We start from the raw sequence: 11,926 nt of genomic DNA on the forward strand, positions 1-11,926 counted from the left end.
ATTTGAAGAAGAGGAGGAAAGATTTTCAATTAGCCATTTACGAATCCCACTAGATGAGCCCTTCATAAGAACAGGTGGTAGTATGGAGCATTTTAAGTTTTTCTTTTGTCAATTCTTTAAATACACAATACTCTGGAAGTCTTTCCCCAGTGAGATTTGCCTGTCACCTTCTGTTGCCGTCTTCTGGTAGTGGGTGATGATTTTCTTGTTTTGTTTGGCATAGTTTCAGTGATCTTTCCTTTCTGATGAATGTTTTTGTTTCAATTATGTGTGTTGGGGGTCATTTTAATGTTTTTAAAATATGATTTTATCATGATTGTTGAGTTAGTCACCTTGGTGGCCATTTTGAGGTCAGAAAGGCAGGATACAGATTTTGTAAACAAATAAAACAATTACGTGTCCCCCATGCTACTTTTCTTATATCAGTTTTAAAGATTTATTTATTTAAACTTCTACTCCACCCTCAATCCCTGGCCAAAGATAAGGATTTTAATTGAGGATTTCCATTTCCCTAGCAAGTATATAAGAATTACCTGTGTAGCGATGAGGTGGAGAGGGGCCCTTTCAATGTACATGAACACAGTACAATACCATTGAACTCTACTTTAGTTTTATTGAGAATAGTTCACAAGGTATTGGCATCAGTTCACCTAATGAAAACTCGCAGGTGAACTTTCAAAGTAAGCTAGAATGGCAGGAACTAAACTGAAGGAGTCCGAGTCGTCTAAAAAAATGTCAAAGCATTAAGTTATATATAAACACACACATATACTGCACTTTCACACATGCTGAATAATGCACTTTCAATGCACTTTAACAATCATTTGCAAGTGGATGTTGCCATTTTACACAGTAACATCCAATTAGAAAGTGGATTGAAAGTGCGTTATTTGGCATGTGTGAAAGCACCCTTACAGAACCAGTGTAGAGTAGGACCCAGAAGACTGACGTCCAAATCCCACTCAATAATGAAGCTGATTGGTTGACACTGGGCAGTCGCTTTCTCTCAACCTAATCTATGTGCTGTTGTTATGGAAGGAAAAAACTGCACTGTGCTTCTATCATTTTATCTCCTCCCGCCCTCACTTCATCCAAGAGACAGTGCTAATGACCCTAGAGAGTTCTTTCCTTCAGGCTAGTTACTTCCATCACCTCCAGAGAAAAGAGGCTGCATTCAGAAAATGACTACAAATATCTGTTCCTGTTAAAGGCTCAGTAACAGCAGAGATGACATGAAGGTTCTCAGGTGGTGGCTAAAGATCACCCCCAAAAGCTCCAGCTGAGAGGCACAGAATGTAGGCTTGTCCCAGATGGAGACATGAGTGCAGCTCCAAGAAAGAAGATCTCATGGCCAGTGACTGGCTGTTCCAACAGCATTCTTAGATCTTGACTCAATCAATAGCAGATAACAAATTGGTTGCCATTGCATTTTAATCACAGAACCATTTTTTCAGGATTGTGAAAGCACTTCAGAGGACCACTTGAAGGAGCTTTTCTTCCTATGTTTCAACTATCAGGTGAGGCAGCAGATGTCCTGAACTGGTATGTAATGTGGATGATGGCTGGATGAGGGCCAAAAAAATCCCTTAGTTTTCAGGCTTCCATTTTTGGTTCAAAGCATCTGTGGTGTTTTTAATAGTTTAATTTTCTAGTAATTCAGATTATCTATGATTGAGGCCAAGACATACCATGCTACCAATTTGTACACAGCATTTAATGTTTTTCTTCCTCTCTGATGGGCAAACTGTATTTTTATGTTCATCTAGGTAGTTGCCACGCTTGAAAATTTTAAGTATTTTGTTATATGTGATCATAGCCTCCACTCCAGTGAGGCTTCCTAGCTGGATTAGGAGTTCATCTTTGTTCTTAGACAAGAGTAGGCTAATACCAGTCTTGGCTGATTTATTTCCTGTTACTAGGATTCCAATGGCCTACCAATGTGTGTTTAAATTTACAAAGCAAGTGTCTACTCATAAACTTGTAAAAATAAAGAGATTGTTACTATTTGTTAAATGAGTCTGTGTCTCTTCCATTTGCTTCCAAAGAAGGAGGAACTGCCTGATCCAGACCCTATAAGTCCCCTTTTTCTTGGGCCCACCTCTCTTCATAGGATGAAGGCCAAAGGATGAAGGGAGACTGGCTCTCTGTTCCCACCACTGGCAGCCAAAATCCACCCCTCCCTTCACTTCTTTGAAAGGGGGATGGGGCGGTCAACTTTCAAGATCCAGGCAATGTTGACTTGGTTCAAAAATTTCACTGTCAGAAGGTCTACGTTTTCCACTGGAAATAGGTCACTGGCCCTCCAATAGACTGTGGTCTAACTTCTTCGTCAGCCTACAGGAGACATGTCTGCTGACTGAATGTAAAATTGAATTTAAAAAAATGTACTGATCATGAAAAGAGAATAGCAAGATAATGACTGCTGACTGTTTCTTATTTGTTGTCTTTATGAAGCTGCCCACATTCACAGATCAGACTGCCATATCCCTTTCTACCAAAGAAGCCCTGTCCTGCATAAAGATGGACTTCATCAAGCCTCTGGGAAGACAGAACAAGACCAGTATCATGGAATTTGTCCTCTTGGGATTCTCTGTTGACCCAAAGATACAGACTGTTCTCTTTGTTCTTGGCTTATTAGTCTATCTGTTAACTTTGTCAGGGAATTTAGCCATCATTACATTAATCTGGATAGATCAGTGCCTCCAAACTCCCATGTACTTCCTGCTGGGCAACCTGTCTTTTATTGAGATCTGCTACACTTCCACTACTGTTCCAAAGATGTTGTGGGACTTCTTGCTGGGAGACAAGACCATCTCTTTTGTAGGATGTAAACTCCAGTTGTATTTCTTTGGCACATTAGGGAGCACAGAGTGTGTGCTTCTCTCAGCTATGGCATACGACCGCTATGCAGCTATCTGCCACCCGCTACGCTACACCATTCTCATGAGCCAGAAAACATGCTGGGGACTCCTGGCATCTTCCTGGGCTATTGGAAATGTCAATTCCATCGTCAACACAGCCTTGGTCTTTTCCCTCGACTTCTGCCACTCCAATGAAATTGACCACTTCTTCTGTGACATTCCTCCCCTCCTGCAACTCTCTTGCTCTGATACCTTGGTTAGCCAGTTGGTGACTTTTACCATTTCTGGTGGTATCATGATTGTGGCTTTCAGCCTGATCCTTCTTTCCTATATCCTCATTGTCTCCTCAGTGCTGAAAATCAGTACAGCTGAGGGTAGGATGAAGGCGTTTTCCACCTGTGCTTCCCATCTCACTGTGGTGAGCATCTTCTATGGCACCCTCATGTACATGTACATACGCCCTTCTTCTAGCCATTCCATGGAACAGGACCGCCTGGTTTCTGTGCTATATGCCATCATCACTCCAATGCTCAATCCCCTGATCTACAGTTTCAGGAATAAGGAAGTGCAGGGAGCGGTTCGGCGAGCTCTTAGTAAGGACAGATGGTAGGTATGCAATTGGCACCTTAAAAAGGTGACTCCCCCCAAATAAAATAAAGTTGATTGAAAAGGGCTACTTGGTTTTTTATCTGTTTTTTCCCCCACCACAATGTGGTTTACACAGGGTGTAACAAAACTTTCACTGCAGAACCATCTAAAGCGGGTGTTTTGTGAGGTTTAAGATTAATACGTCCCCCCCACAACTTTGCCTCAGTATTAAAACAGCTGAACTTTGCTGACATTCTAAAATCTCTGGAGTTTTAACCCGCTTAAGGAAACCTTTAGTCTTAACAATGGCAGGCTGTTACTTTTGATATAGAAGTGTTTTAAATGAACTAATAAAATGATAGGCACTCTCCAGCCAATGTTAATTACAATTGTGTTCCGCTGATGCCAATGAGATCATTTAGCACCTGTTTAACAATACAGTCATAAACAAAGCCCATTGACTTCAATAGATTTAGAAAGATGTAACTGCTTGAACTGTAAATCTTTCACATTTAAATCAATCTGATGTCAAATGCCACAGAAGTGTGTGTGGATCATACCCAGTATTTTAGAAATATGGCTCTGAAATCTCTAGGCATTCTTTGCTCTTGTCATTTTAAATACTCCTCACCAACTTAAAAAAGGAAGTGGTTCACATCCCACTTCATAAGGAGAACCAATAAGAGAGTTGGTGAGAAATAAAGGTCATCAATAAAGAAAATATGGGGTTAGAAGACTACATATAGCAACTATTAGTGAATGGACTGGACATTCTGTAGCCAATAGACAAACTAGTGATTGAAATTCCAATCTGACTTTCTCTGCCCCCCTGCCATTTGCAATAGGTCAATAACAATAATCAGTGTTCTTCAAGAATTTGCAGGTTGTCAGTGTATTAAGCAGCATTTAGAAAAACATTCCAACTCCAAATCTCACAAACAACCAATAAGGTTGACTGAAGACATCGCCAAATCGTGTAGCACATCTTCCACTAGGAACCATTTATTAGGAAAAAGAATTGGTTTTTATGTGCTGATTTTCTCTACTTTTTTTAAAAAAGGAAAATCAAACTGCCTTACAATCTCCTTCCCTTCCTCTCCCCACAACAGACACCCTGTGAGGTAGTTGAGGCTGACAGAGCTCTAACAGAACTGTGACTGGCCCAAGGTCACGTAGCTGGTTTCATATGTAGGAGTGTGGAAACCGACCCGGTTCACCAGATTAGAGTCCGCAGCTCATGTGGAGGAGTGGGTGAATGTGGAATCAAACCCAGTTCTCCAGATTACAGTCCACTGCTCTTAACCACTACACCACACTGGCTCTAGAGTATTTATTATCCCTCCTAAAGTAGAGTTTGAAGCTGCATCTTCCTCAAAGCACACACTAAAGAATTGCCAAGTTTAGTGGGTGATGTTGAAGACATCTTCTTTATCAAGGTCTTTTCCATAACAGAACTACAGAAAAAAAGACAGCTATCAATAAATGATACGGGTAAACTGCATTGCAAAGGAGAGCTTAGCTATTATAAGTGTTTAGGTGGTTAGCATTTATGGGTGTTTTCTTTTCTGTCAGTAACACAAAACTCTGGAAGTCTCTCCCCAGTGAGCTTCATCTGTCCCCTTCTGTTGCAATCTTCTGCGAGAGGGTTAGGACTTCTTTGTTTCATTTGGCCTTCCCGCAGTGATCTCTCTTTCCTGACCAATGTTTTAATTGACGTTTTTCTGTCTTTGTACATATATTAACGCTTTAAAAAGTTGTTTTAATGATGTGTGTTGGGGGATTTAATTTCAATGTTTTTAAAATGTGATTTTATCATTTGTGTTTTAAATTGTTAGCTGCCTTGGTAGCCCTTATGAGGGCAAAAAGGCAGGATACAAGTTTTGTCAATAAATTTTTAAAAAATGATCTGTCCCCCATATCGGTTTTTCAGATAAGGATTATAACAGAGAATTTCCATTTTCTTAGCAAGTAAATGACATTTACCAGTGAAGGGATGAGGTGGGAAGGGCTCTTTATATATGGATGAACACGGTACAATATTATACTGTTCAACATAGATACAGTTTTATTGACAATAGTTCACAAAAATATTGACATCAGTGTAGCTCATGGACTCGAGCAGCCCAATCCTAAGGGGGACGTGTGTGTGGTTAAGTTGCGCCCAGGGAAAGCCCGTGCACGCCGCCTTCAGAGAAGCTTGCTGCTGAGCTCAGCAAGCCGAAAATACAATTTAGAAAGAAACCCTGTGTAACTCTCCATAGAGTTTCATGGGCTATGCCTGCCTTTTTGCAGGTGTAACTCTTTGCATGCAAAAAGGGATGTTACTGGGCTTAAATAGTTGACTAATGTCAGCTCTGCCCCCAGGAACCCTCTGGGAATGCCCCCATCTGTGCCAGCGCAAGACCTTATGCTGGAAGAACGCTGATGGCAAGGCAGTGTAAGCGGCAGAGGTTTGCTATGCTGTGCAGCTCCCCACAGCCAGCGTAAGTGCCCCTGTACCAGCATCTGAGCCCACTTAGCCGGTGCAAGTGGCACATATGCTGGCACAGGGGTGACGCTGGCTCCTGTGCAGCTCCACTTCCCTTCAGGATTGCTCAGTTACAGCAAAACTCAGTTGAAAGTTTTGAAAAGGTATTATTCCTGTTATTTGACCCCCTCCCACCCTCACTTCATCCAAGAGACTGGGCTAATGACCCTAGGGAGTTTTTTTTCTTCATGGTAGTTAGTTTAATCACCTCCAGGGAAAGTGTCTGCATACAGAAGATGACTACAAATATTTGTTCCTGTCTCGTTAAAGGCTCAGTAACAGCAGGCATGACATGGAGGCTCTTAGGTGGTAGATAAAGATCACCCCTAAAAAGCTCCAACTGAGAGACACAGAATGTGGGCGTGTCCCTGATGGAGACATGAGTCCAGCTCCAAGAAAGAAGATCTCATTGCCTGTGACTGGCTGTCCCAACAGCATCCTTAGATCTTGACTCAATCAGTAAGCCTAGCAGATAACAAATTGGTCGTTATTGCATTTTCATCACAGAACCATTGTAATGGTTTTCCGGATTGTGAAAGCACTTCAGAGGACCACTTGAAGGAGCTTTTCTTCTTATGTTTCAACTATCAGGTGAGGCAACAGATGTCCTGAACTGGTGTGTAATATGGATGATGGCTGCATGAGAGCCAACAAATCCATGCTCAGCCCTGGTCACATTGGCATGCCAATTGAGATTTGCAGACTCTTCCTGTTTGTGTTGAGGTTGCTTTCTGATCCAAGGCTACAGATGGAAGCTCAGCTCTGTGTAGCATGGTATCCCTTTAGTCAGCTTTCCCTGGCTTGCCAGATGCAGTGTTTCATTCAGAGGAGTGATTTTGCCAGGTGTCCATTTCTGATTACATCCAGGTTGGACTATTGCAATATATTCTACTTGGTGCTGCTTTTGAAGGCTGTTTGGTAGCATCAATCAGGTCAACATGCAGTAACTGGAATGGTAGCAGGCACTAGTTACAGTGACCCTACCTTGGTAGTTTTAAAAAGCCTACAATGTTTGTCAGTTTGCTTCTTGGTACAATTCAAAGTGCTGCTTGTTTGTTCTAAAGTTTTTCATATTATGAGTCCTGAACACCTGGAGGACTGCGGCATCCTGGATGAACTTGCCCGCCAATTGAGATCATCATAATCAGAGACCCTCCCCTGAATGCCTGCTCCGTTCAGAAGCTAGATGTGTGAACATCAAAGACATGGCCTTCTCAGTAGTGATGCCCAAGGTTTCATACTCTGTCCCAGAAGCAGCTCACACACCTGGTACTGAATTCTCAATCTTAAAGTTGCCAGGCAAGGATAATTTTATTTCCCTACATTTTTTGCTCAGCTTCTTTGTGTGTTAGCAGCTCCCCTATTTTTCGTCCACTATTATATCAGAAGGCTCTTTTTAATTTTTAGGACAACTATTTCTAGCATTTTTGAAATCATCCCAGGCTTAATCTGGTCTGTGATTTACTGACTAAATGTAAAATAGAATTGAAAAAGGGTGCTGATCATGAACACTGAATAATAAAAGCTGGCTGCTAACTCTCTTATTTGTTGCCTTTATGAAACTGCTGACATTCACAGATCAGACAGCCATACTTCTTTCTACCAAAGAAGCCCTACTGTCCTGCATGAAGATGGACTTCATCAAGCCTCTGGGAAGACAGAACCAGACCAGTGTCACTGAATTTGTCCTCTTGGGGTTCTCCATTGACCTAAAGGAGCAGAGTCTTCTCTTTGCTTTTGGCTTATTAGCCTATCTGTTAACTTTGACAGGGAATCTAGCCATCATTACATTGATCCGGATAGATCAGTGCCTCCAAACTCCCATGTACTTCCTGCTGGGCAATCTATCTTTTATTGAGATCTGCTGCATTTCCACTACTATTCCAAAGATGTTGTGGGACCTCTTGCTGAGAGACAAGACCATCTCTTTTGTAGGATGTAAACTCCAGTTGTATTTCTTTGGCACATTAGGGAGCACAGAGTGTGTGCTTCTCTCAGCTATGGCATACGACCGCTATGTAGCTATATGCCACCCGCTACGCTACACCGTTCTCATGAGCCAGAAAACATGCTGGGGACTCCTGGCATCTTCCTGGGCTATTGGAAATGTCAATTCCATCGTCAACACAGCCTTGGTCTTTTCCCTGGACTTCTGCCACTCCAATGAAATTGACCACTTCTTCTGTGACATTCCTCCCCTCCTGCAACTCTCTTGCTCTGATACCTTGGTTAGCCAGATGGTGACTTTTACCGTCTCTGGTGGTATCATGATATTGGCTTTCAGCCTGATCCTTCTTTCCTATATCCTCATAGTCTCCTCAGTGTTGAAAATCCGTACAGCTCAGGGTAGGATGAAGGCGTTTTCCACCTGTGCTTCCCATCTCACTGTAGTCAGCATCTTCTATGGCGCCCTCATGTACATGTACATACGTCCTTCTTCTAGCCATTCCATGGAACAGGACCGCCTGGTTACTTTCCTATATGTCATCATTACTCCAATGCTCAATCCCTTAATCTACAGTTTCAGGAATAAGGAAGTGCAGGGAGCGGTTCGGCGAGTGCTTCGTAAGAACAGGTGGTAGCATGGAGTTGGCAGTTTCTAAAGGGAACCCCATACCAAAATAAATGAAATTGATTGGAAAAGCCTAGTTGTTTCTCCCCCCCACACACACACCTAAATGTTGTTTGCATAGGGGGTAACAAAACTTCCATCACAGCTTTATAAAAATCAGTTGTCAAATCACCTAAAGTTGGTGCCATCATCACTCCAATTCTCAATCCCCTGATCTACAGTTTCAGGAATAAGGAAGTGCAGGGAGCAGTTCGGCCAGCTCTTAGTAAGGACAGACGGTAGGTATGCAGTTGGCACCTTAAAAAAGTGACCCCTTCCCAAATGAAATAAAGTTGATTGAAAAGGGCTACTTATTTTTCCCCTGTGTTTTTTTTTCCAACCTCAATGTGGTTTACATAGGGTGTAGCAAAACCTCCACCACAGAATCATCGAATGCTGGTGTTTTGTGAGGTTTAAGATTAATACGTCCCCCCCAAACTTTGCCTCAGTATTAAAACAGCTGAACTTTGCTGACATTTTAAAATCTCTGGAGTTTTCACCTGCTTAAGGACACCTTTAGTCTTAACAACAGCAGGCTGCTGCTTCTGATATAAAAGTGTTTTGAATGAACCAATAAATGATAGGCCCTGTCCAACCAATGTTAATTACAATTGTGTTCCACTGATGCCAATGAGATCATTTAGCACCTGTTTGACAATATAGTCATAAACAAACCCCATTGACCTCAATAGATTTAGAAAGATGTAACTCTGCCTGAACTGTAAATCTCTCCCCTTTAAATCAATCGGATGTAAAATGCCACATATGTGTGGGTGGATCATCCTCACTATTTTAGAAAGATGGCTTTGAAATCTCTAGGCATTCTTTGCTCATGTCATTTTAAATACTTCACCAACTTAAAAAAGGAAGTGGTTCACATCTCACTTCATAAGAAGAGCCAATAAGAGAGTTGGTGAGAAATAAAGGTCATCAATAAAGAAAATATGGGGTTAGAAGACTACATATAGCAACTATTAGTGAATGGACTAGACATTCTATAGTTGGGTCCAAAAGGTTCGGTGGGATGAAATATATATATATATATAATGAAAATATACAATTTAATAGAAGCGCTATGTGAGAATTAAAATTATTTTTAAACTGTTAAAGTAGAACAATAGCATTTCTTAAGGTTGATGTCTGTCACCACAATCCAAACTCATTTTGGCCTATATAGCCTTCCTCAGTGGTCTATTTAAATCAGCCATAAAACATGCACACACATTACAATACTGTTCAGCTTAACTCTGTGCCTGCAAAAATGGGTGTTCCTAGGCATAAAGGGCTTAGGGAACCCCCCGGGAATGCTCCCATTGGTGTAGGTGCAAGGCTTGGCTTGCTGGGCAGATTCCCACAGCTGGCGTACATACCCCTGTACTGGCATTCGAGCCCACTTAACCGGCGCAAGTGGCTCATGCCGGCGTAGTGGTCACGCCGGCTCCTGACCAGCTCTACCCCCCATTAGAATTGCTCGGTTACAGCAAAACTCAGTTAACGGCTTTGAAAAGGTATTATTTCTGATATTTCACCCTTTCTCACCCTCACTTCATCTAAGAGACTGCGCTAATGACCCTAGGGAGTTCTTTTTACCATGCTAGTTACTTCCATCACCTCCAGGGAAAAGTGTCTGCATATAGAAGATAAATATTTGCTCCTGTCTTATTAAAGGCTCAGTAACAGCAGGGATGACATGAAGGCTCTTAGGTGGTGGATAAAGATCACCCCTAAAAAGCTCCAGCTTTGACACACAGAATGTGGGCTTGTCCCAGATGGAAACATGAGTGCAGCTCCAAGAAAGAAGAGCTCATTGCCAGTGACTGGCTGTCCCAACAGATCTTGACTCAATCAATAAGCCTAGCAGGTAACAAATTGGCTGTTACCGCATTTTAATCACAGAACCATTGTAATGGTTTTCTGGATTGTGAAAGCACTTCAGAGGACCAGTTGAAGGAGCTTTTCTTCTTGTGTGTCAACTGTCAGGTGAGGCAACAGATGTTGTGAATTGATATGCAAGATGGATGAGGGCTGGAAGAGGGCAACAAATCAACACTCAGTCCTGGTAAAACTGGTGTTCCAATTGAGATTGTGGAATCATTCCATTTGGGTTGAGGTTGCTTTCAGATCCAGGGCTACAGATGGAGGCACAGCTCTCTTTAGCATGGTGTCCCTTTAGTCAGCTTTGCCTGGCTTGCCAGATGCATTGTTTCGTTCAGACGGGTGATTTCACCAAGTATCCATTTATGAATACATCCATGTTGGACTACTGCAATACACTCTACTTGGTGCTGCTTTGGAAGGCTGATTTAGGTCAATCATAGCCAGTTCTTCTCCTTACCACATATTTTGTTCATGGGGGGGGATGTCAAAGGGAACATATCCTCCCTTTTTCACAAGCTGAAAAACTAGTTGGAGCTATCCCATGAGATATGAAAGCTTCAAAGTCTGTGGGAAATGTTTGCTCAGTTTTCAAAAGCAGGACTGGAACTGAGCAAGGCTTTTTTTAATGGATCAAGTTTTAAAAAATGGAAGACAGCCTTTTCAAATAATAAAAGGCAGTTTGAAATGATTGATGCTTGTGATAAGTGCATTCTGCTTACTTCCATTTATGAAATTAATAGGGGAGGAGGCACCAATTTGTATTCTGTAGAAGGCAAAGTCTTTCTGATGTTGCTTTAGAGTATTGAAAAAAAGCCCCAGCCAAATAGAACTACTGTCTTCCTTCAGCCATAGGCTCAATGGACGGTATCCTACCAGTCTACTTGGCAGATTTTGAAGCTTTTTCTAGCCTCATGTGCTTTTTTCTGAAGGAAATGGCTCTTCTGATGAAGGAAGGTTGGAGGAAGTCTTCAGCCTTGCTGAGTGCAGAGGTAGGATTCAAACCAATGACCAGCGCCTCGAACATGTCTTTCTCAAGCAGGCAAACCTCAATGTGGGTGACAGGGCAGAGTCAAAGAGAGACACTAAGGGGAAACTGAACTACTGTCTTCCTTCTGATGACATGAGCTTGAATAAAGAGTAAGAATGGGTAAGACTGAAGGAAAAAGCTGTATCCAGCCCACTACTAATACTGCAAAATCTTTTAGGTGCCATTTGTAGTTCTTGAGTAGTCTGACCACCATCCAATGAAAGCAAAAAGCAACGTTTGCTCTTCTACCTACCTGTAAGATGCCAAAATTATTTTAGCATTGTAGCCTTAGATTTCTTAAGTAATATTGGCTTCATTAATTGTTGGGGTTTTAGGCTTCTATTTTTAGCTCAAAGAATCTCTAGTGTTTTTAATATTTGAATTCTCTAATAATGCAGATTATCTATTACTTACGCCATGACATATCTTGCTAC

The 11,926-nt window shown here is 41.8% G+C and overlaps 2 protein-coding genes across 2 annotated transcripts; both read left to right on the top strand.

The window, feature by feature from the left end:
• Positions 1 to 2,511: 2,511 nt before the first annotated feature.
• LOC130489361 (olfactory receptor 5A2-like) lies at positions 2,512 to 3,471 on the top strand. The gene has a single exon (XM_056863057.1). The coding sequence runs from the start codon at positions 2,521 to 2,523 to the stop codon at positions 3,469 to 3,471; it is 951 nt and encodes a 316-aa protein (XP_056719035.1). The 5' UTR covers positions 2,512 to 2,520.
• Positions 3,472 to 7,607: 4,136 nt separating this feature from the next.
• LOC130490588 (olfactory receptor 5F1-like) lies at positions 7,608 to 8,558 on the top strand. Its single transcript, XM_056864408.1, has one exon. The coding sequence runs from the start codon at positions 7,608 to 7,610 to the stop codon at positions 8,556 to 8,558; it is 951 nt and encodes a 316-aa protein (XP_056720386.1).
• Positions 8,559 to 11,926: the final 3,368 nt, after the last annotated feature.

Source organism: Euleptes europaea, chromosome 18, assembly GCF_029931775.1.
Source record: "Euleptes europaea isolate rEulEur1 chromosome 18, rEulEur1.hap1, whole genome shotgun sequence".
Lineage (NCBI taxonomy): Eukaryota > Metazoa > Chordata > Lepidosauria > Squamata > Sphaerodactylidae > Euleptes > Euleptes europaea.